We start from the raw sequence: 24,630 nt of genomic DNA, 5'->3' as shown, positions 1-24,630 counted from the left end.
GCTGAGAAAATGAGAGGTTGGGCACAGCAACACAGCTGCTTTACTAGTAACAAAGGCAGAGTCTAATGACTGGTTAGGCACCTACTGCTTTCCTCAGGCAAAGTGAGAGTCGAGTTTAGACTGCACTGGATTCTCCCCTTATCCCAATTTAAGCAGCAGGAAAGATGAGCTCATTTATTTGCTAGATTACTAGATCAGGGAGGGTCTAGCTTAACCAGGTAACTCACTCAAATCCTGCCAGCTGCTGTAGCTTTGGAAGGGGGTCATTTCCTCCAGCTGTAGCTAGTCATGCTGAGATCACGGGATGGATCACACCGCTTGTGGAATTAGCATGTTAACATTGTGCTGGATGGAAAAATCCCAAAGATTTGTTTAAAAAAAAAATGAAGCTTTTATTCAGTTAGAGGTAGCAATGGGGAGCAGAGTCTTGTAGTGTCAGGGTCACTGGAGACAGCTAGGTTCTTGGCCAGTAGGGGGAAGGAGCAGTGAATGATCTCAACATTAAGATTTTAGCACATCCTAGATTCAAAACAAAACTCCCCCCTGGAGCTTAGGTGCACTTGCACAAAATGAAAAGACCACGCAAGACCAGAACATCATGGTACCACAGGTTTCTCTTTTTTTCCCACCTGTAAGTACTGAAATGGAGGCAAAGCTGGACATACTACAACCTGCTTCTAGCAAGAACCAGTGCCATCTTTCACAGTTCTTGGGGCAGTGGTAACATGTCACACAGTACCATGTGAGCTGCAGAAGGGGGTGTGTGGGGAAATGGTGTGCAATAGGTATTGCTCCACAAGGAGTTAGCCAATAGGTATGTTTAGTTTAAAAGTTTTATTTAAAAAAAGTGGGGCCTCTGGGCATAGTACCCGTTACTGCTAACCTAGAGCAAACATGGCAGTGGAACAGTCACCCCTCCAAGCTAGTCACACCAGACTTTACTGTGCCTGCCAGTTCTAAGATTTAGTGCCAAGGAAAAACATTTAAAAAAAGGATGCTACTTCAGTGAAAAACCATAATGGAAGGTAAGCTTGATACAAAAGAAAATACAGAAATATGTACAGTAATTCACAGCCCAAATAGGAAATGGACCTTAATCAGATCAGTCGGGGCACTGGTTATTTTGCAGCTAATTTAGAGATGAGTCATTCAGCATGAAAGCAGTTACAGCATAAATGCAATATTCCCATCTCCTCCCCAGGCAAGTCACCCTAGCACTGTTCCAGTTGCTCAGAGCAGCAAGATATGGATTTCACCCAAGCTGGTCTCACATTCCCAGGATGGCATACTTGAACAGTGCCATGATGGCTGCACTGATGAGGCCAGAAATCGGGACAGTGACAAACCATGCCAGGAAGATGTTACGGAAGAGACGCCAGTCCACAGCCTTCCTGGAACGGAGCCAGCCCACTGAGACCACAGAGCCCACCTATGGAAGATACACCAAGGGACTGATTTAAAGACTAGGAGACCACTATGGTCTTGTCTCCTGCACAGCAGGCCAGAGACCACCACCTGGTGCTTCCAGCATCAAGCTGAACAGATCACAGTCTTTCTAAAAGATACTCTAGCTGACCAGAATTTTTAGAGACTGAGCAGCACGTGCAGGGAGGCAGCTTGTGCACCCCACCCAAATCCCAGCTGCCTAGATTGGCAGCTCATGCATGGCAGTTCCACCCCCTATCTGCATGTGTGCACATGCACCAGGTCCAAGGTCTCTGCAATGGGGCCAGGACACCTGTGCAGCACAGCTGTCATGTTGATTCCCAGTGAAGCCACAGGGGAAATGAGTTCTCCTCCAAAGGCTGTGAGCTGGGTAATTGGGGCCCAGCCTCCTCCCACCCACCCTGCACCAAGGCACACAGGGTTGGGTAGGAACCCTAGGGAGTAAGACTGGGCTCTCTTATTCTGCCTTTGTCTGCTAGAAGCATGTCCCTAGCTCTCAAACTTCCTCAACCTTCTCTAAATTAAGCTAGATTGAGTTTGCCTGCAGAGGGGAAACATGTTGGAATGCTGACAGATTGGGAAGGGTACCTAAAGACCTAAAACCTACCTTCTAGTGAGCAAGCTCAGGTTTCCAATTTGGCAGGGGTGGCCAACCTGTGGCTCTGGAGCCACATGTGGCTCCTTATATAGGCACTGATCCTGGGGCTGGAGCTACAGGCACCAACTTTCCAATGTGCCAGGGTGCTCACTGCTCAACCCCTGGCTCAGCCCCCATTTCACCCCTTCCCATGCCCTCCCCTGAGCCTGCTGTGCCCTTGCCCCTCCCCCAGAACCTCCTTCACCCCATGAAACAGCTGATCTGGAGGGAGGGGGAGGCACTGGGAGCGGGGTGGGAGCTAATGGGGGCTGCTGACTTATTACTGTGGCTCTTTGGGAATGTATAGTGGTAAATTCTGGCTCCTTCTCTGGCTCAGGTTGGCCACTCCTGCAATATAAATATGGCCTTACTAAGGAGAGCAGCATTGAATAGGTTCAGACACAAGACAAGCCTGAATCCAATGAGAACTGCCCAAAGAAAACCAGAGTCATGTTGAAATGTGGGCCAAGTGCCTTGTTCATGTTTTGGAGGGCAATCTCCCTGTTGGAACTGTAGTGCACAGCCAGCACAGCATGGGGCCAGGCAGCAAGGGACCAGCAGAGAAGAATTTCACAATGAGATTATAGGTGCACAAGTGCAAGGATTATAGGAATGAAGCTTCCCATGATGTGAGTGGCCCAGGGAGCTTGGCAGCTTCATAATTGATCTGTTTGACAGTTTTTTGTACAGTACTTTTCCTCCATGCCCATTTCTCTTTAGCTTCCCCCTACACCACTTCCTACATTTATTCTATGTTCATTATCCACAAATGGATAGATTTGCATGCAAATTATAGACCCGTCAAACTCCAGACCAATGCTTGGTGTATTTTGGAAGCTATTCTACTAGAACTCAATTTTGGATCTGGTTAGTATTGAAGAGGGAAAAAAGGCAAGAACCAGTACTTTGAGACAACTGAATTCTCATACAGTACACCAGACCATCACTTCCTGGTCCCATGCCCTACACCACTAACTCCACCTCTTGAGACATGAGGTTTCCTGCAGAACTCATAGGCAGGTCACCACAGGAGCCATTTAACATACTGGCAAGCATTTCACTTACTTTGCAGTGCGTTGTACTGATGGGAAGACCAACATTTGATGCAATCACTACAGTCAATGCAGATGCCAGTTCAATGCTGAAGCCACTGTGTACACACAAAGATAGTAACTGTCAGAGGTTGGTATGAGCCACACAATGTCAGCAAGGGATTCTTGCACAGCAGACAGCCTGTGCAAATGGCAAGTACAGAACTTTGGCTTACAGCTCCTGTTCTATGCATGGTTCCAGGTCTCCCTCATTAACCAGTTTGTTAAGGCATTTGATTTTGTACACACTTCTGCTTTGTATGGAGTACATCTGGGGCCTCTTGACAGCTCCTAGATGGAGGCCAGAATCAAGGCTAGAGACCTTTAATCCAGGGCTTTGGAGCTGTGCTCTGGCTCCACTCCAGCTCCAGGCAAAAACCTGCAGCTCCACTGCTCTGGAGCTGCTCCAGCTCTGGGCTCCGCTCCAAAGCCCTGCTTTAATCAGAGCTTCATTTTTCCTTCCATTTCTAGTGGATACATACATCTCTGTGGGAAGTTTAGAAAAAAGCCAAATATCCATAACTCAATGGCACCCCCCTTTACACAATGGAGACTGAGCAGATTTCACAGTCACTCCCTGAGCTCAGTTATTTGCATTCAAAGCAAATGCCTTGAGGAATTGATCTGGGTCCTGGATATCAGAGATCAGTCCCTTTTGGGACAGCCAATTGGAGATGGTGGCAGGGAATTCAGTGGATGATCTTTGCAGTCCATTTCCCCCCTCCAGAGGGTGGAGCTATAAGGCACAGTGGAAGGTCCAGCTCTTCTGACTTTTGACCGAGAGGCGTGGGGGTGTGTGTGTGTACACAAGCACCTGATCCCATGCAGGGGCCATGACCAACTGTTCAAATGCATGTTGGAACCATACCAATGGAAATGACAATGAGGGGTGATATTTGTGGTAGTTACCTTCAGGAAAGCTTCCTGAATATCAAAGCTATTGTACCTCAGAGCACTAGGAAGTTTGGAATGTGAGCAAACAAGGTGGAAAGAATTAATGAACACTTCAGTTTCAGTAGGCTGCAGACTCTGCATTGTATAATTACATGCTCACCCAGCCTCTGAGTAATAATGTTATGTACACAATGGTGAGTGCAGAAACATCATAAGCATCTTCCTGTGTCCCCCATGAAGCATCTTACCTAGATGGTGTGATGGGAGTCAGATCCTTCCCCATGGTCTGAATGACTCTTCTCCCCCAGACCCACAGGCCAATGCAGATCCCAGCACCTCCATACAGCAGCAGCCAGATGGGAGTTGCCACTTTGGAAGCCACCTCACCTGTCTGATAGACTAGGTACAGAGCCACCAGAGGGCCAATGGCATTGCTGAAAGGAAACAAAGATGCATTCCACTCAGACAATTAAGGGATCTTTCCATGCTGCTGGCTTGAGAAGTGATGAACTCCAATCTTGTTATAAACCCTAACTTGTCATCCAGAAAATGTAGCCAGGTTCGTGGTGAGCAAGTATTTGCCAGAAAAGCCCTCACAATAAGCAGCTTTCACACCAGCATGCTAGGCATACATGCTCCAGAGAAGCTGGTGAACATATTGCATTAACATTTCTACTTAGAGAGTAGCCAGCTAAAACCTGTCATGCAGATTAAGTCTACTGACCTGACATCGTTGCCACCATGAGCAAAGGAACCAAAGCAGGCCGTGAGAATTTGCAGGAACTGGAAGAGCAGGGACACTTCTGGTCTATCCTGGTCATGCCACTCCTCCAGAGAGCCAGTGCTGCACTTCCTTTCACCACTGCCCATTTCCACCTTGCCTGCATCCATATCCACATCAGCAGCCGGGTGGGTATCTGCCACAGCATTGCAGTAGCTAGTGTAGCTGTCCATACGGATCCTCTTCTTAGTGTCTGCTCCAGGCCAAGTCAGCTTCTCCATCTCCTCCCCCTTGGGCTCGCCCTCTTTGGGACGGAATGAATCCAGCGGCATGCCACAAATGGCCATAGTGTACGATGTGTAGCTGTTGTTGCGTCTCAGGGGCTTGTCACCAGAGTCCCCCATGCAATCACCCACTTTGGCCAGGTGAAGCTTGTGCAGCAGCTCTTTGTACAGGCCTGAATCCTTGTGCACAGTGTGGTACTGGTAGTGGCCACTGTAATTGATCTGATTGCTGACAGCTTGGTTGAACTGAACAAGATTGCCACTAGGTAACTGCACAGCTCCTGCAAATAGAAGTGGAGTTTAACCCACATCCACATGGCCAGGTGAGAAACATGCCTCAAACAGGAGCCCAACCAAAAGCACTACAGACCTCATGCTTGTGCCACTCTGCCCTGATATATTTGCTGGTGGACTATGCCTCTACATGGCATGCTTAAGGGACTCCCACTTCATCTGGACTTGCCAGGGCCATCTGGCAGGCAGGGCAGGCTGCTAACCCCAACTCACCGCTATCAATGTTTGTTTCCTTCAGGTCAACACTAGGGAGCCTCTCCTGCTCTGGTGCTTCCTCCACATCTCCCAGATTGAAGGAGACTGTTCTCTCCTCCATGGCTGCCCTGTGGTGCACGGCAGACACATCAGTGATAGGGCTCTTGTCACCCAAACCATTGCCCAGTGGCACTTTAGACTCATCTTGATCATCCTTCTGGTTCTTTTTCTCCATCAAGGGACTCTCAGAAGGACTTGACTTGATCTCTCCTGTGGAAAGAAGAGACTTAGTTCCCTTTCCCAAAGGCTACCGCCATTTAAAGCCCATTCAGCCCTTTAGCTCCTGATTCCAGCCTACTCTGCATCCACTGAACTGAGCAATGCTGGCACTTGTCAGAACCCAGATTTATGCATGCTGGATTTCTGGTTACAGCTCAAGTTAGTAACCAAGTAACTACTCACATGCTTGTGTTACACAATGTGCTGTACATGGGACATCCAGATCTCCAGACACAGAACTTGCTAGTCTGAACTGTGCTCTTTTGCAATTTCAAGCCCCCTCTTGGCACCCAGCATAGGTGTGGTTAGAACTGGCAAAGTGACTAATGGCATAGCAGGGTTCTGCATTTGTTACAAGCACTGGTTCTTCATTCTACACTGAGAATAATGGTGGGCCACCAGGAACTAACTGACTGGACAGATGGTGCCAATTCTTTGCTTCCAGTTTAGTGTTAGGAAAAGCTAAAGATACATTTCTAGTATTGCACAAGCAGCCGCACAGAGAAGTTACATGGTTGAGAGCTGGCCCATCATATGGCCAAGACATGCACCACATTACAATGGTGCAAGAAAGCTTATTTTGATTACAAGTAAAGATTTTTAAATCTAGATGACGGAGCCACTCTTCTTGGGAGCAGTGTTCAGCAGCAAATCCTCACCAGGGTATCATTGGTGAAGTTCTGCAATTTGCACTATGATGCAAGAGCCATAGGGGTATACAGGTGACTCATCTGTGCCTTTTGCAGGGTTAAAGCATGTGACAATACAGAGACTGCACTGGGCAGGAAGGTACCTTTTCACATGGTGATGAGCCGTGACAGCACTAGGGTTTCACTACAAGGAATTTGGAAAAATGCACCATACTTGACTTTAAAGTTTACACAACTTTAACATCTAGAGTAGAGGCAGGCAAAAAAAATTCAGCAAATAAGAAGTCTGCTAAAAAAAGTAATAGGGAAAGTAATGTTGTAGCTGTGTTGGTCTAGGATATGAGAGACAAGGTGGGTCAGGTACTTTTGTTGGACCAACTTCTGTTGGTAAAAAAAGGAAGGTTTCAAGCTTACACAGAGCTCTTCTCAGCTCTGTGTAAGCTTGAAACCTAGTCTCAACAGAAGTTGGTCCAATAAAACAATGCTTCTCAACAACCCATCTGTGGGCCAACGCTGGTCCCTGAAATCTCCCCGATAGTTTAGGAAGGCAGGAAGCCAGTCACTGGTATTGAAAAGGTTGAGAAACACTGCAATAAGAGATTACCTCATCCACCTTCTCTCTCTCTCTCTCTCTCAAGTTGAAATGGCTCATTTTGGCCACTGCAACAGTGTTTCATGTCAATTCTAAATGTTTTGACTTTCAAAATGGTGGTTTTGAAATTTTGCTATGAAAACCAAAAAAGTGAAATCACCTAAACCACCAAAAACAAGACAATATGGGCCAAACAAAACCCCATAAAAAGTTTTGGTTCTCATTCCAGGGAGGAAAAAAAACTGAAAGAGCGGCTAGTTTCAAATTGAAAATGAGGTTCTGTTTGGCCCCCCAAACCAAAAGATTATTCACTCAGCTCTAATCTAGAGCCTTGGTGAGACTTTAGCTTTCCAACATGAACAAAAACACTACTAGTTAGGGTAGAACTGGGACTTGGAGTGATCCTGCCTCTGAGGGCATGATCTTGCCTAAATTCACTGTGGGTTCTCAGTTCTCTGAAAAAGCATGGCCTGTTATTTAAAGAGCCTAACCAGGCCCACAGGACTGTCCTGCCTGGCCCCCGAGCTCCTGGCCAGGGAGGCTAGGTTCTGGCCCCTCCCCTGCAACCACATGGGCAGCACAGCTTGTGCCTGCCCACCTCCCAGGCTTTCCAATAAGCCTGTTACCATGCTGCTCAGAGCAGCATGGTAAGGGGGGGTTGTGGGAGTTGGATAAGGGGCAGGAGGTCCTGGGGGACAGGGGGTGGTTGGATGTGGCAGAGGTTTGGGGCAGTCCTGGGAGGAGGGGGGTCAGGGGACAAGGAATGAGGGCTTGGATGGGAAAGGGGTCCAGGGGGCCTGTCAGGGGATGGGGGTCCCTGACCACCCCCTTCCTGGGACAAGGAGCTGGGGGGGTTGGATGGGTCAGGGGTTCTGAGTGGGGCTGTCAGTGGGAGGGGGGCAGGCTGTTTGCAGAGGCACAGCCTTCCCTACCCAGCCCTCCATACCATTTTGCAACCCTGATGTGGCGATCAGGCCACAAAAAAGTTTGTCCACCCCTGGCTTAACCAGATAGCCAATTTTCAAACCTGGCTCTAACATCTGTGTTTCCCCAGGCCATAAAATGGAAAAAACTTCTACCTTACAGAAGGGAGGGCAAAGCTAACAAATGCTTAAAATCTTCAGAGCAAGACCACCAGCAGTCAATTAAAAGCTTCCCAATCTGTACTATATTAAAGAGACAACGGATTTCAGAACTCATTAGTTCATTGCAAGCACTTGGTCAGAACTTTAGTATCTGACCTGACCAGCCAGACTTAACAGCATGAAGCCTCTATAGTTCCCTAGTTCTGATGCAGTGCTATGTGGGGCTGCCCACACTACTGCAGTATGTGTCACTGGGGTTGTTTAGGAATAGGCTATGCTGAAACCCCAACAGCTGCAAACAGTTTTGCTAAGTCACATTAATGAGAGGGAAAATTTGAATTACTGTCAAGAGTATGAAATGCCTTTAACAGCTGGAAGGATGAGCTGTCTCTAGACAGATTTCAAAGGCAACCAGAAAGTATCTACCAAGCTATTAGTTATGCACCACTTATGCAAACCTGACAAGGGTACTTGTGAATAGTTATTTTCTCTTAGCTACTGCTTAGAGACAGGTTTCAGAGTAGCAGCTGTGTTAGTCTGTATTCACAAAAATAAGAGTACTTGTGGCACCTTAGAGACTAACAAATGTATTTGAGCACATTTGTTAGTCTCTAAGGTGCCACAAGTACTCCTTTTCTACTGCTTAGGATGCCTTTCCCAAGTCTCACGAGTAATTTATAGGTGAAACAGTGCTCAACTATCAGGAGCCCCACAGAATATTAGGAAAGTAAAGCTGGGGAATGCTATTTGAGTGCCTTTCAACAGGTATTCTTTGCTACAGGGCAGGGATTTTATGAGATCACCTGCTTAAAACTAATCTGCATCAGCAAGGTCAGATTGCTCACTGGGAGTGAGATTTGTAAGACACTTCTTTCCACCCCCCCCACCCCCTGGCAAGATGAACCAAAACAGGATATTTAAGTAGCTCATCAAGGAGAACAGGATTTTATGTCATTCTAAAGTGTTACTTACGTTCTATTTTCTTCTTCATTCTTGGACACACAAAGAACCAGACGACGAGAGCACAGACAACAGCACTCCCCGCTGAAGTTAGAAGGATACCCCAAATAGGAAGTTTGTCAAAGCCCAGCACTAGGAAATAAAACAATGAATCTTGAAACCCCCAGGGCAAGAGCCCCTTCAATGTATGACTACCCTCTTCACAGGAGATCTGTTCATAACTGGATCAAGGGGTGCTTGGCACATGACATTCACTGCTACCTCCCAGGAGTCTGCAGTGCCCTGCACCAGCTTTGCTATGTTAGCAGCAAATCTGAGTAGAAGTGAATACATAATAGAAAATCCAATACTAACCCTACAAAAATTAGAACTTAACCCACATGGGAGCCCCCACCAGGTTACACTCTCCCCATCTACTCTTCCCCTCCCTAGAGAAAACTGGATTACTGAGAGCATTGTACACTCTGGTAACCCAGCAGCAACTGACTAGACATTCTCCATCCTCCCCTCAGTTTAGTTGTCAACATAGTACACACAGAGGCTTGTCCTGACTTGCTGCAATGTCAAAGAAAAAAGCAAGTCTGCTGCTGCAGCAGACAGTGCTATTCCCCTGGCATGCCAGTCTGCTAGTAGCCAGGGGGAGAAGAGTTGTACCCACTTGAGATCTCCAACAGATTTATAGTAACGTGACATTTTAGGTTTGTGATGGGATAGGACTTTTCCAGCCAAATGGTGCAACAATGGCTTCTGCATCTCACTCCAGAACACTTATTTTTAAATTAGAATCAAATCTACATCTTTCGAAACAGGAGAGGCTTTAAGGTGTTAACTGACCTAGTTACACAATCATTTACAAATGAGTGGCTGGATTTTTTATTTTTCCCCATAACCTCAAGCTAAGGTATTAAGTGTTTGCTAAATGGCCATCAAAAATGCTTCTGCAGCTTCTGCTGCAGCCAAGAACTATAAACACTCCCAGTACATAGAGGACGGATAAAGGAACTGCAGAGGTCAAGTGTATGATGTGTCACACCTATTTCGTATGGCTTAGTTAACATGCCACACTAATAGCAGCTTACAACAAATAGAGTCTGGCAAACCTCCCAGCTAAAGTGGAACAAAGTTTAACTGAACCTTGTCCACAGATTGTAAATTCAACATGAATCTGGCTAGTAAAGTGCAAACTTGTAAACTGAATCACATGGTGCAATGCTGTTTATACTTTAACTGGTTAAGATTCCTACTTCACAGGACAATGCCATATTCACAGGCATAAAGAACACTTTGGCTGAACTCCATTAGTCCTGCAACATGTGTTAGAATTTCAGGACCATAAAGTGCATTTGAATGGACCAATGTATGAAGGGAAAGCTGGAGTCATTACTTCATAGCTATACTGAAATAGATTTAGTGTTGAGTAGTGAAATAGCCTGAACTGTCCAATATGACTTTGTGAATACCTGCCACTGTCAGCCTCTACCTAGCTCTAGTTCCTTGATGACCTGTTTAATACATCACAGAAGAAAGCCCCAGCTGAAGCTGCCATCACAGTCCAGGGTAGCAGGCCCTGAATAAGGTAGCTCAGTATCCAGAGTTTTGAAATTGACTGTTAAGTTAGCTGTGACTGATATTTTCTACAGCTTGCCTTGTAATTCCGCAGGTCTCCAGGCCCTTCTGTGCCAAACTACTTTGGATTATGATAGCAGCTGCCTGTTCCATTCATCAGTTGTGTTCCCCTGCCCACGACAAAGTTAAACATTTTGATCTGGAGCTCCCAAAAGATTTCAACTCTGAAGCATGAATTCCTCTTCGGAGTACTCGTGCTGGCTATGACATGCCAGTTCTTCTTGGTCAGGAAGTGTCAGGACAGTTAATATATTCTTGGGGATGAAAAGCAAGCAAGCTCTCATGCTGGAAAGGCCAAACTGAGCAAATCCAATACAAGACTCCAGTGCCGACTAGCCTTACTGGAGAATAAGAAAAACTTAAGGAGACTCTTCAGCAGCTGGGTTCCTGAGCTCTAGCATAAGTAGGAGAGAGGAAAGGGGAAGTCATGTTATCTGCCATTCCTGTGAAGATTAAGGAGAAAGCTCTGTAGTAATTTAGATTTGAGCAGGCCTCTTTGGTTGGGTAACTATCTAGGTTAGAACTCGGCACACACTAGCCTGCAGCCTTCTGTAGCCAGCACAGGCCAGCAGCCTTCTAGAAGATTTCAGCCCTGTAAAGCAAAAAGGGGTAAATCATGCATTTAATGGAGGTTTTTGTAAAGAATTATAAAAGTAGCACTGAAGTATTCTGACATGTACTTACAAGGTGCACCACTGTACATAATGGAAAAGAGGTTGATCCCAATTGTACAGGCATAGAAGACTGGCAAAGCTCGCAACCCATTGGGAACTGGATCTGCCTGTAAAACAGATTAGTTGATACTATACAAATCCAGATCCCAGATTCTAAACACAACAGCAAAGCAGACACTTAAAGTACACTTCTACATGGAAGAGGGTCTAAAAATGCTAACTTCTTACAAAGATCTGTTTTGTGCACTTCACAGACTTAAGTTTATTACTTCCCTCCTACTAGCCCAGCAGAAGCAGCTCCAGAAGAAGGGGATGGAGTCTCTTGTGCATCAAACAGAATTGTTTGCTAAATGCCAATTACAGGCTAATCCATTACAGTTGTGAAAGCTCCATCAGTGGGGATGCATAGGAGTCAGCAAGGAGAGAATTGGGTCTGAAGAACCCTTAGAACTCACACATCATGAGTTACTGAACCCTGCATACCCAGTGGGTGGTTAGGGTTGCCAATGAGTGCTCTGCTCACAAGTAAAAAGACTTTTGATGTACAAGACAAATGTGCCTCCCCTCACCCCCCATGCCATTGTGGTTTCAAAGCAGAAATGCACATTCCCTGAAACAGCAACGTAGCCTTTTGAACAGCCCATCCCACAGAAAGAGTGGATGGAATCTGATGCTTGAGAACTCTTCACTTAAGAGTATTTTACTTCTAAGTTTTAGACAAAGTAGTCATGTCCCAAGACTTGTTTTCTCTGTAAGGCTCTGGATTTTGCCTTCAGATATTCAATAGCCTACCCATCAGAACAAGACTAAAACTGACAGTTTTAGCCAACAGCACTTTCTAAAAGTCTTTGCTTGAATTCACTAAAGCAATTCTCTTTTGGAAAAAAGCCCATTTGTCAGAGGCTTCCCTCCATTTCCCCAGGTGAGTCAGGCCAATTGTTAAAATCATTTAACTGATTCAGAGGGATTATTCACAAATGCATTCCTACATATTGAAAGGAACACCTCATCTAGGCAGTGGAATTGTTTGAAACTGCTGACCAGAAGCCAAATTCTAGTGTTCTGATGCTCAATGTTCAGTGAAATTTAATGTATTGAAAAGCATGTTTGCTCTGTCCTATTACAAAAGGATCTGAACAAGTGTAAAGTAGTGAGTACAACTTTGAAAGGCCAGTTATACAATATTAATCTGACAGCTGTGCTAAGTTAACTACTGTCAGGTTGTAAAAACGAACACAGAAGGATGGGGGAAACCAACAAAATTACTGCATTTTTCAAAGCAGAAACCACAGGAGTTAGATTTGAGAGCTGAAGTTACATTTTAAACTACTCAACAACATCCTCAAAATATACTTGGTAACTCCAGAGCTAATTTTATGTTTTATATTTGAAAGCTGTTTACACACGAGTCCTGGACACCAGACTATATATAATTACAAAAAAAGAAGAGTACTTGTGGCACCCTAGAGACTAACAAATTTGAGCATAAGCTTTCGTGAGCTACAGCTCACTTCATCGGATGGAGCTGTAGCTCACGAAAGCTTATGCTCAAATTTGTTAATCTCTAAGGTGCCACAAGTACTCTTCTTTTGTGAATACAGACTAACATGGTTGCTACTCTGAAACCTATATAATTACAGCATCTGTTTGACCAGCAGTCTAGTCTGTACACTACCAGCATGCTTAGTGTTAATTCATGTTCAGATTACTGATCTACTCAGCATGCTGAGCAGCAGGAGTATAGAGAGTGGCTTGTGTTAAATCATTCAAACAAGTTTAGTTTTGTTCTCCCATTTCCAACTGCTACTTTTGTTCCACTTACTAGAACAGTATTTGTAAAGAGTTCCAAACCAAGGAGCCTTACAACAGAAAGCATTTGTCTGGATGAGTAGAATTCAGCCCAATACACCCAAACCTCCCGGACAAAGCCCATCCTGAAGTTCAAGCAACTGGTTTTAGGTTGGTGGAATCAAGACAAGAATTTGTTTTGGGAACCTCTGGTCTGCAGGTTTAATTTAAGACATGAGCCCCAGATCCATGAGGGCTTGCTTACATCAAGAAAATTAGCAAAATTATATTGCTGTAGTTATTCCAATATAACTGCCCATGTGGACACATTCAAGTACATGTTTCAGAGTAGCAGCTGTGTTAGTCTGCATTTGCAAAAAAGAAAAGGAGTACTTATGGCACCTTAGAGACTAAAGCTATAGCAGATATTGATCAGTACAGTTCTGCTGCTAAGGGCATGTCTTCACTGGCAATGTTAAAGCACTGCTGCGTACTTTAATGTGACTTTTGAAGCTCTCCCAGTGCTTTAAAAAGAACACCTCCACAATAGTAATAGCTCCCAGTGCTGGTGCACTATCTACACTAGCACTTTACAGTGCTGAAACTTGAAGTGCTGGGGGGGTGTTTTTTCACACCCGAGTGAGAAAGTTGCAGTGCTGTAAAGTGCCAGTTTACACAAGCCCTAGATTTCCCTGCATAGACAAGCTGCCAGTTCAGTCATGCATAGAAGTAGAGTTTCCATCACAAGGGTAGAGTTCTCCCAGGTATTTTAATGCTAAGGCAGGTCATTCAAGTTATAGCTAGTTCTAACTGGCACTTCCACACACTTCTCTTTACCACCACCACCAATCCTAACAGCTATAACAAGTATAAGCTTGGGGCGGGGGGGCGAGAGGGGGAAAGAGACTTGGATACTCTAAGCAAGAGGCAGACACTATGGTATTAACATGAAATGACTGAGGATAAGGCATTTCAAAAATTTGGTCTACTCAGCTAGCCTTTCCTTGGAATTCAGGGCATGGCTACACTGGAGACTTCAAAGAGCTCCCTTGACAGCGCTTTGAAGTGTGAGTGTGGTCTCATGCTAGCCTGGAGCACGCTCCTGGTAATCCACCCTTCATGAGGGGATTAGCTCCAAGCACAGCTCCCAGCGCTCTGAGCCGTTTACACTAGTGCTTAAAGCTCTGACTTGCTGTGCTCAGGGGGGTGATTTCTCACACCCCTGAGCCAGCAAGTTAGAGCACTATAAAAATGTAAGTGTAGCCAAGCCTCTAGGTGCATAAGCCAGTGTCTACAGAATTTATGTTTTATTAAAGAGAAGTCTCTAGCCCTTTAGTTGCAGTGATACTTTTCCAGTTGCAGCCAGAATTAACTCTGCTACTAGGTAATAACCTGCACCATGAAGCCAAAATGGACTGGTCATTTTTTTTGCAGCCCACAAGGCAGGGGTGGCCAACTGTGGCTCCTTGCATTGGCGCCAACAGTGGAGCTGGAGCTACAGGTGCCAACTTTCCAATGTGCCAGGGGGTGCTCATTGCTCAATCTCTGGCTCTGCCACAGGTCCTGCTCCAACTCCACCCCTTCCTCACCCCCTCCGAGCCTACCATGCCCTCACTCCTCCCCCCCCAGTCCCCTGCACAACAGCTAATCAGGAGGTGTGGGGAGGGAGAAGGAGACTGATCTGCAGGAGGCACTGGGAGCAGGGTGGAGGGGAGCTAATGGGGGGGGTGATGACGTATTACTGTGGCAATGTACATTGGTAAACTCTGGCTCCTTCTCAGGCTGGCCACCCCTGTCACAAGGCATTGGATAGCAGCACAAGTAGCCAGTGTCTTATCAGTTTCATGCTGCTGCAGCTGGGGAAGCTATGCCTTCTTCTGTTCCCCATCTGGTTGGGCATGAGATAAGTGTGGAATATTAGCCCCTGAACAAGCAGCTTTGGATGGGAGGGCAAGAAGACTGTCTTCAAGCCTCCAGAGTGTTGAGATAACAGTTAGCCAGAGACAGATGAAAGATGGAGCACTCAAACAAGGCCTGGAGACACTTGCCAGGTTACTATCCCAGCAACCTCTTCCATGCCCACTGCTGAGGACAGGGCTTCTCAGAACATGGCACTGGATCTCTACGCTCCTTCCCCACAAAAAAGTTCATATCAGCCTGTGGCAAGTAGGGACCCAGTAATTATGAGGAAGGGCAGCCCAGCAGCTAGGGTGCTAGTCCAGGAGATGCATGGATCAAAACATTAATATTATGAATCACTCAGTAATAAGCATTTAAGACAGTCCTGACCAGAAGTGGTTATTCCCATTATCTGCTCATTTCAGTAGCAGAACAGTTTCTGCACAGCAGCCGAGTATTGTGGAGATCTGGCCCCCTTACCTTACGAAGAATGAACATACGGACAAGGAAGAACAGGATAGCAGACATGATGCCAGAAAGCAGGGGAGAGATGAACCAGGACAACACTAGGACAGAAGATAGAGGCAATTAATATCCTGGCTACTAGAAGGTGGCTCTGAAATCCAGATATACTTTTCATACTAATCCAATGTTGGGGACAAGGCCATAGGTTTATAAATGCCACATGTTGGCATCTGAAAAAACCAGTGGTTGCATTTTACTTACCAATTTTAAGCAGCTCTGACCACTGGACGCCTTTCTGTCCTTTGGCCACCAGCGAAAAGCCAATTGTTGCTCCAACAATGCAATGGGTACCAGAAATGGGAAGTCTCAAGAATGAAGCTGCTAGCTGCCACACAGCTGACCCTAAATCAACAAAGTTGTCTGAGTGACTAGTCACCATTGAAATACATGGCAGATTTGGGGACACAAGCCACTCCAACAAGATAACTTATCCATGTGTACTTAATCACTTTGTTGCTGCAGCTAGAATGTTACTCACCAAACATAGCGCTGATTGAGCCAGCCATGAGCAGCTCTTGCGTAGAGTTGTACATCTCCACGTCAATCAACCCCTTCCGGATGGTCTCACTCACTTTAGCACCCAGCAGAACAGAGCCCACAGTTTCAAAGATAGATGCCAGGATACATGCTTGCCGCAGAGTCACCACACCTGACCCCACTGCGGTTCCGAACGAGTTTGCCACATCATTGGCACCCACAGAAAACGCCAAGACAAAGGCAATGATGAAGCCCAATATCAGCATCCAGAGGAAAGTTATCATGGGACCAGATGCCTTACTTCCTATTGTACTGGTTAGCAGATCCAGAGACGTCGTTGGTTCAATTGTGAATTCCATGTTATTAATTTTAGTGGTTTCAAATCAACAGGAATTTGCAACTTTGATATGTAAACAAAATACGAGGTATGAAAATATTATAATAAATAATGTTACAAAATTAAATAAACTAAACTAAGGTATGTTCAGAACCAGCGAGTTACTGCTATACGGTGTGTATGGGAATCTCTTTTCTAAAGTTTCTGTGGCTCTGGAGAATTAGAAGAGCTGAATAAAATTCCATGGTGCAGAAAACAGAGAACACAAGTTCTTCATCCTGAAATGAGAGAGGCAGAACTGAGTCCCCATGGTCCATGAATGCTGGCTAAGTGAGCACAAGGCTAAGGCATAGTGAGACTTCCCCCAAATAGTTAAAGCAAGGCCAAGCTTATAAGCTTACATCTATTTAGCAGCTAGAAGCCATACTGGGTACCCATTAGGAAACTTAGGCTATGGCTATACTGGCACTTTACAGCACTGCAACTTTCTCACTCAGGGGTGTGAAAAAACACCACCCTAATGCAGCAAGTTACAGCGCTGAAAAGCACCAATGTAAACAGTGCCCCTGTGCTGGGAGCTGTGCTCTAAGTTAATCCCCTCATGGAGGTGGAGTACCAGGAGCTCCCTCTGGAGCACTTTGAAGTTTCAAGTGTAGCCATGCCCTAAGTGACTGACTGCTGCTCCATTAGTGCTGTATTCCTGGCCTTCTGCCTATGTTCCACAATGCAGATGGGGGACACAAGATCCCTTGTGATTTCTACCCTCCTACCATCCAAGCTGAACGCCAGCTCCCCCTGCTCGTATGCCTAAAAAAGTATGACCACATTGACAATGTCATCAGGATTTGTAATGGAGCCATATGACCATCAGCTTCTCTCCAGCCTATTGAGAAGAGGATTTAAGCCAGTGATTTTAGAGAGCACTTCACTGGAGTCTAGTTGTGCAACATGGTAAGTAAGATGGCATGAGACCCACAGCATGTACCAGATCAATTATTTTTCCTTGGGGAGAGATACAAGTTCTGGACTAGAATGGCATGGATTCCAACTTTCTTGCCATGCTGCTGTGTGGAACAGGGCCCTAAAAGCAAGCAGGCAGTAGTAACAGGATCCTACCTTAAATCTATTGGTCAAACTTATCCACCATTCCCTACCAGCCTGAAAGGCACACTCCAGGCCAAGTGTTTCCTGAACAGGCTACAAACATTAGCTGCTCTTGCTGGGTTCCAGGAAGGAACTAAGAACACTCCCCCCAGCCTATGAGGAGGATCCACTGGGCCCAGGGACTCATAAGTGATTATGAGGGACAACAGAACAAACAAGGACCGGTTGAGAGTCTCTGCCTGGGCGTGTGAGCAGAGAGGGGACTGGAAATAAGCTCCACAGTCACAGAGAACCCACCCAGCCAACATCTCCTCTCTGGTGTTATATATTGCCACTTTGGGCATCACTAGGAGGAGGCTGATGAGGAGGTCCCACAACTTTATGGAGCCACTGACAGGGTGTGCATATGCAAGAAGGTGGGAGAAGTGCAGCCAAAAATGCAAAAGTAAGGCCAGGAGGAAAACATTATCTGCTGGAAGGTAAGCATGTCAGGCACCAAGTCTACCAATTTCAGCTCTTTCCACAAAGACTCAGCACAGAGCCCTTTCAACCCTTAAAACCCAGCCAAAACACAACCTCTACCCAATAGAGTTTTGGCCTCAAAAAGAGAGAAGTGCCAGACTCCATGAAGCTCATAAGGGACTTCAGTATTGCTACTGCTATTAAATTGCAGGTGTTCAGATACTATAATGTTGGTGTAACAAAACCCCAAGATCGCTAGCTCTGCCAGCCAGCAAAGATTTCTGGACTAAGTGGGCTGTTGCTATGCCCCAGATGCAAGCTGCAGTGGACCAGGAATGGAAGTGGCTTTCCTTTGAAGCCCTGCAGCAAGACAACAAACACCACAGCTCTCACTGGCCAGCTAACATGTTAAAACTGCAACTTATCCCATCTACACCAGGATTTTAACATGTTAAAATGGGACAGCTAACAGCACCTCTACCTAGTGTGGACAAGCAGCAAGATAAGGGAAAGCCCCAGTCAGTCTGCAAATCCTGTACCTGAACAATGACTTGAGTAAGACACATTGGCAGCTCAGCTGAATTCCCTATAGTACCTTGTGTCCTAAGCTGCAGTCTTTTGTGCTTAGCCTGGCTATTGCTGCTGCAGAGATTACTCACTCTTGAGTGTGTTTGCTGCTGTCCCTACACTGACAGCCCTGGCTCTGGCTGTCCCTGAAAAGGGCCATCAGAAGAGGGAGCAAGCCCTCTCCCCACCCCCAAGAATCAGAGCAGGAAAGACACTGTTCATTAAGATGCTTGCCTTTCCCCAAGAGCATTTGGGGAGGAAGAATCCCATCACAGATGTTGTCAGAAGGTCTTACACCTCTGTTATTTCCCACTCTACCCTAACTGTGTGGCAGCCATGCTTCACCACAACACTAAGGGGCAGGAGATGAATATCCAGCCAATCCAACATCAGGTTTTCCAATACGACCAGCCCCAGATCTCCTCACACCCCATTACCAGCTTTGCTGCTAAGTAGGAGGAAGGGCTGCAGATACCTTGACCGCGAGTTGGAATGAAGCAGTAACAACTTTCATCTAAACAGGCCCACTTAAACTCCCTGAAACATTGCCAAGGATCATCCCCCTACCAGACTGGAGGGAGAAAAGGCAGAACAATGTGCCTGAAAAAGGCAAGCCTATAAAGCATGCTCTGGGGAACAACCTCCACTGCATGGAGGCAGAAGATTGGGTTTTCTATGTGGCTGCAGTACCTCAAGTGAACAAGTGGGGGTCCCAGCTGGCACTCAGATTTGAAGATGTAACCTTTCAAGAGGGATTGTGCCCACCATCCATGGCAGGGACTGCCCGCACTGCCACAGCCCCACCACCGGTCGCAGCGTCCCTACCCGCTGCTCCCTTCACCAGCTCTGTGGGTGTCCCTCCCTCGGCCCCCAGGGCATACGCCCAAGTGGCAGCGCCCCCCTCCCCCCCGCCTGTCACTACATCATCTCTCCTGCCCACCAACTCCGCTACCAGCTATAGCGGCCAGGGCCCCCTTTCCCACCATGACCAGGAAGCACGGCGTCCGTGGCCTCCTGGTGCCCGCCTCGCCCCACGTGGAGACCTACGTGCGGGCGTTGGCGAGGGTGGTGGGGCCCACGGCCATTGTGGCGGCCTCCAAAACGTATCAGCCCCCTGAGGAAATTACAAAGTCCACACTGAGGCATCTAAGTGAGCCTGATCGCTTGAGGCACCAAAGAGTCACTATGCACCTGGAAATCAGGCTCTGTGGACGCTCAGCCCCTCACTGTTTTAGGCACCCGTTAAGGCTGAGTCTTCACTGCAAAAAAAAAAAAAAAGGGGGTGTTTTTACATCAAGTTGGCCATCTTTGGGTTTGTCTAATAAACTCTAATAAATAAGCTCTAATAAATGTGTTAGTCTCTAAGGGGCCAAAACTACCCACAGACGATTAAGAACTACCTGAGCCTTATCTCGGCTACCCCCACTATAAAATCAAAGCAAACCCAACGGTCACCCTCCATTTTGCACTACAGGCAGGCCAGGTGAAAGAGCCCTGCCTAGCTAGCCCGCCCCCCCCGCGCCCCCGCATGGCGCTTCCACCAGCCCCCTGGGAATCCGGGGCTTTGCTTTGAGCCCCCCCGAGCGGGCGGCCACACGCGCCGCGGAGCCGCAGCTCGGCCAGGCACCAGGCACCAGGCCCCGCGGGGCCGGCGCGCCGATGGGCACCCCCGAAACCACAAAGCGAGCAGGCGCGGGCGTCAGCCGCCCCACAGCTCCGTCTCTCCCCCGGCAGCGCCCCCGGGCTGGGGGCCCCCCGCCGCTGCCCCACACCCGGGCCCCCCCGCCCAGCCGCCCGCCCGCGCGGCCCCACGCGCCGGCCTTTCCTTCCCGCGCAGCAGGAAACGGCCGCTCCCGCGCGCGCCGCGCCGCGCCGCGCCTCAGGCGGGCCCGGGGCCGCGCGGGCAGCCGGGCGCGCGAGGCGGGGCGCGCGGCGTGCAGAGCCCGCTCCCGCTCCCCCTCTCGGCCCGGCCCGGCCCGGCCCGGCCCTCACCGCGGTGTCGGTCCCCTGCAGCTCCACTGCCCCCCTCGACCGGCCCACAGCCGGCCGCCGGCGCCGGGCAGCTCTTTATAGCCTGAGCCGGTCCACGTGACCCGCCGGTCCCGCCCACCCGCTCGAGCACGCATCCGGCGCCTGACGCCGGGGGAACGCGGCCCCCCCTTCCTCGCTGCCGCGCGGCCATTGGCCGCCCCCGGATCGCGGCCACGCCCCCCGGCGGGCGGGGCGGGGCGGGGCGGGGCTCCCGTGCCAGTCGGGCCGGCCGCGGGCTGTTCACTCCGGACCCTAACGAGGAGCGGAAGGCCGTGCGCTTCCCTGCCGATCGGGAACGGGGGTCGGTACCACGCTGCCTCCCAGCCGCAGGCTGAGCCTGCCTCAGTGCAGGGTCTGGTCCCAGCCCCACCAGGGCACCCAGCTCCTGGGTTTCCTCCCTCCCCGCCCCCCGGGGCCGGGACAGGCCCCTCGGTTTGTCGCTCTCACTCATCCCGCATGGGATGCTTGTTCTCCCGCCCTGCTAGGAGGGACTGAGGCGGCTCCTGGGCTCCTGTCTGGTCCCTGTGCTTGTTGGTTCTGGTTTTAGGGGGATCATGACTTGCATTCCTGTAAACACCATCAGCTGACTCAAAGGACACCACGCCCTCTGCCAGCTAGAAACAGGAACAGATCAGTCTGGGGCTTGGCATCGTCCTTTGTACCATGAGCCCCACGGCTCTACCAACTTTGTCACCCCAAGCAGTTGCCGCCGAATTGCTGCCGTGCCCGGAAGAGCAGCGGAACTGCCGAATTACCGTTGCCGGACACGGACTGCCGCCCCATTCTGAATGCCACCCCAAGCAGCTGCCTGGAGCCGGCCCCGGGCTCTGCCCGTGCACTGTGGGGTGCCCAAAACATGATGCACAGCCCCCCAGCCGTGGGTGGCAGAGGGTCCAGCTATGAGCTTCCATGGGTGGCTCTAACACAGATTAGGCAAGGCCATGCACAGGATCATAGAGCAGGACAGGTCTCACTGTGATGCTCTTACAACAACACCAAAGCTCCCCTTGACAATGGGATGGGGCCCCCGTGCAGCCCACAATGCTTAGCACCCCAGACATCTGGTCTGTCCTGATCCAAATGCGGGTGCAGCAACACAGGTTGCCGATGGTGCTGCATCTTGATTCAAGCAGTCTACAGAACAAGGTGGTGCTTTAGAGTAGGGTTTCTCCACCTGTGCGTCGGGACCCAAAATTGGGTCGCCAGAATGTTTCAAAGGGTCACGTGGCACCTCCTGCGGCTCCTGTTCCAAAGGACAGGCTGGGCTTGCCCATCTCTTTCAGGCACTGCAACCTCTGGAGTCCCAGCACCACTCACGTTTGGCCCAGCTGTCAAGATGATGGGAGTCCGGGCAGCCCAAATTTGAGTGAGTGGCACTGCAACCCCATAAGCCAGGTCACAACTCCACTCACACAAATTTGGTCCAATCCCGAGGGGGGTGGGGCTGAGCAGCGCTGCAATCCTAGAGGCTGCACAGCTTGGAGCGGAGAGCTAAGCCCAGCCATCCTCACAGCACAGGAGCCGCCACTGTGAGATGAGTGTCAGCTGCACCCAAACCCCGCCGAGGGGCAGAATCCAACCAAAACCGCCCCAGGGCCTCCATCCCTAGTCTATTTACTGGGTTGTGACTGGCATAAACATTTACAAATGGGTCCTGAGCCCAGAAAGGTTGAGAACCACTGCTTTAGAGCTCAGGATGGAGTAGTGCATTCTGGGAATGACAGGCTCCAGGCAGCTCTTTGATGCAAAGAGATACAGGTGCTGATTCGTTGGCCCAGTGTGCTTCTTGACTGGGAAGAGTTACCCGGCATGGCCCGTTAGTGGTTAATGAAGTATTGATGAATTTCTGTCTGTGATTAGATCACGACTTTCTAGCCGTTATTGCTTACTACATAGGCACCCTGTGCACAGTCTGTTCCTGGTCAGGGCCCCCGCCCTTCTCTGTGACAACTGCTTTTCAGTCAGACCTTGTGCCTCTTTTTTGTATCCATTGTCCTATTTGGCCCTGATCCTGCATGTGCTTCATTTTCCCATGAGTGAGTAGTCCCCTAGGCATCTGCAGGATCAGGGCCTTAGATTGTAAGATCCTTGGGGCAGGGCCTCTCTTTTTGTGCCATGTTTGTACAGCACCCAGAATAATGGAATTCTTATCTACGATGGCCCCCACTAGGAGCTAGTGCGAACCAGTGATTTGCTGTATCATTTCTATGAGCGATCTTTGGGCTGCTGCTCATTGGTGAACTGGTTCCCAAGACCATTCTGCAGACGACGGCCAAGCTGTTTTTGTTGGACGGGTGCTTTGTTTCTCTTTCCTGATTGATTGAGCATCACTCTGAGGAACCATTTACAGATGCAAAACCTTGTGATTACACATTGGAAACTGGCTCCTTGCAAGTATCCAGAAATAGTTGTTAAAAATTCACAATTTCCAAGACGTTCCTTGGCTAGAATCATCCCGAAAAGTGATCCCAAAGAGGGAATGAAGCATTTGGACAAACATTAGTGGGAAATAATAATAATGTCCTGCTCTTCTATAGCATCAGTATCTTACAGCACTTCACAATCTTTCATGTATATGTTTTCACAAACCCCTGTGGGGCAGGACTCTTGTCCCCATTGTACAGATGGGGAACTGCAGCGCAGATAACTAAGTGACTTGCCCGTGGTCACACAGGAAGTCTGTGGCGGAGCATGGAATTGACTCCAAGTCATAGGCTAGTGCCCCAACCACTGGACCGTCCTTCCTGGATGTGCTTAATTTGCAAGCTGGTTTGCAATTCCTTTCAATCTGCTGCATCAGTCAGCGCACTGAATTCTCCTTCTACCCCTGAGCCTCCACTTTGTAACTAGTATAAGAGAGGGCAGCTAAGGTTTCTGGCCCTGATCCTGTAACTGGATCCTGTCTGTAGGGCTCACGACACCTGTAGAGAGGATCAGTTGATGCAAAAAAGGGCATATTCCTTAACACTGTGGCATCCCTGCTCCACAGACAGAGCCGCCGGGCAGAATGAACTGGAGAACTCAGAGTAAGCAATGTTTTGCAATGGCTGCTTTACGCCTTGTCTCCCGCTGTCCCAGTAGCACCGCTGCCATCAGATTGGTGTAACCCCTGTAACAATATCAGTTTGAATTGTGCTGAAACACCATGTAGACAGGTTTAAGAGGTGGTTGGCATTATACTCTGGGAGGTGAACCTCAAACTCCTTTATATAACCCTCCACCTATTATAATAAGATCCTGCTGCTTGGCTAATAAGTCACTAATGGTTTGTTTACTTTCATTGCTGTTTTCTCCTCTGGGTGACACAGAGACCATCTGTTAATGTCTGACAAGAACATACATTGCAAGTGGTTAGCCTTTGTCCTGACCTCCCAAACCAAACACCCTCAAAACTGTCCCCCTGAAAAGCTGGATTTGTGGCAATCAGTGGCCCAGCTGCTGGGCTCTGCGGGTTATGTTGCAATATTAGCTGTTTTATAGCTTTGATAAGGCACAAAGATAAAGTCAAAAACCTGCTCTGACCACCTCCCATGCTGAAAGATGATTTGGATGGCAAATGAGCTCTTTGCAATCTCCATTTCCCAGAGCTCTGTGTTCTCACTGCACTGACAACCATGGGGCCTTTTTCTGAATGGATCAAGCTCCCTGCCGAGAGGGGAAAGTCTTTCCAGACCATGGGCTTGTTTATAGATGCCACTTTTGTGTCTAATTATCTTTAATATGTTTGTAAAGCTCAAGACAGGCTGACCTGCGGTGCCAGAACCTGCCTAGGGAGTAGATTTTCTCCCCACTTCCCGTTTATGCTGTCTCCAGGTTGGCTTATTTCAAGGGTGTTTTTGGAAGAGGCCAATCTGTGTTAATTACAATATTTAGCAATCACCCCAGAGGGGTCAGGGCTTTGCAGGGCGCAGGTTGCAAATAACATGTAGCCAGATATTTATAATTAAACCATTGGTCAGTTTCAGCTTGGCTTGGAGCCAGCACCCACTCTGCCTGTATCACACACACACAC

General features: G+C 48.3%; 1 protein-coding gene across 2 annotated transcripts; it reads right to left on the bottom strand.

Moving 5' to 3' along the window:
• Positions 1-367: 367 nt before the first annotated feature.
• On the bottom strand, positions 368-20,709 carry SLC20A1 (solute carrier family 20 member 1). 2 transcript variants are annotated; one of them, XM_038384601.2, is made up of 12 exons: positions 20,580-20,627; positions 19,779-19,846; positions 16,119-16,732; positions 15,842-15,982; positions 15,596-15,681; positions 11,439-11,535; positions 9,141-9,260; positions 5,581-5,832; positions 4,793-5,354; positions 4,317-4,502; positions 3,149-3,233; positions 368-1,429 (listed from the first exon to the last, which is right to left on the bottom strand). In XM_038384601.2, exons 3-12 carry the CDS (start codon positions 16,474-16,476, stop codon positions 1,268-1,270), a joined length of 2,049 nt encoding a protein of 682 aa, XP_038240529.1. In that variant the 5' UTR covers positions 16,477-16,732; positions 19,779-19,846; positions 20,580-20,627; the 3' UTR covers positions 368-1,267. The 2 variants fall into 2 exon arrangements, with proteins under 2 accessions (XP_038240529.1, XP_038240528.1); XM_038384600.2 differs by lacking the exon at positions 19,779-19,846 and having other exon boundaries at positions 20,580-20,709.
• Between the last annotated feature and the right edge of the window lie 3,921 nt (positions 20,710-24,630).

Source organism: Dermochelys coriacea, chromosome 26 (genome assembly GCF_009764565.3).
Source record: "Dermochelys coriacea isolate rDerCor1 chromosome 26, rDerCor1.pri.v4, whole genome shotgun sequence".
In the NCBI taxonomy this organism is placed as follows: domain Eukaryota; kingdom Metazoa; phylum Chordata; order Testudines; family Dermochelyidae; genus Dermochelys; species Dermochelys coriacea.
The sequence above is the reverse complement of the archived record's forward strand: the minus strand, read 5'-3'. Positions and strand labels throughout refer to the sequence as shown.

Excerpts from the sequence above, each read along its gene's own strand:
- SLC20A1 (XM_038384600.2), bottom strand. The coding sequence starts at position 16,476 with ATGGAATTCACAATTGAACCAACGACGTCTCTGGATCTGCTAACCAGT. Across the intron at positions 11,536-15,595 it reads GTATGTTCATTCTTCGTAAG|GCAGATCCAGTTCCCAATGG; the intron begins GTAAGGGGGCCA and ends TCTGTTTTACAG. Across the intron at positions 4,503-4,792 it reads CATGGTGGCAACGATGTCAG|CAATGCCATTGGCCCTCTGG; the intron begins GTCAGTAGACTT and ends GTTTCCTTTCAG.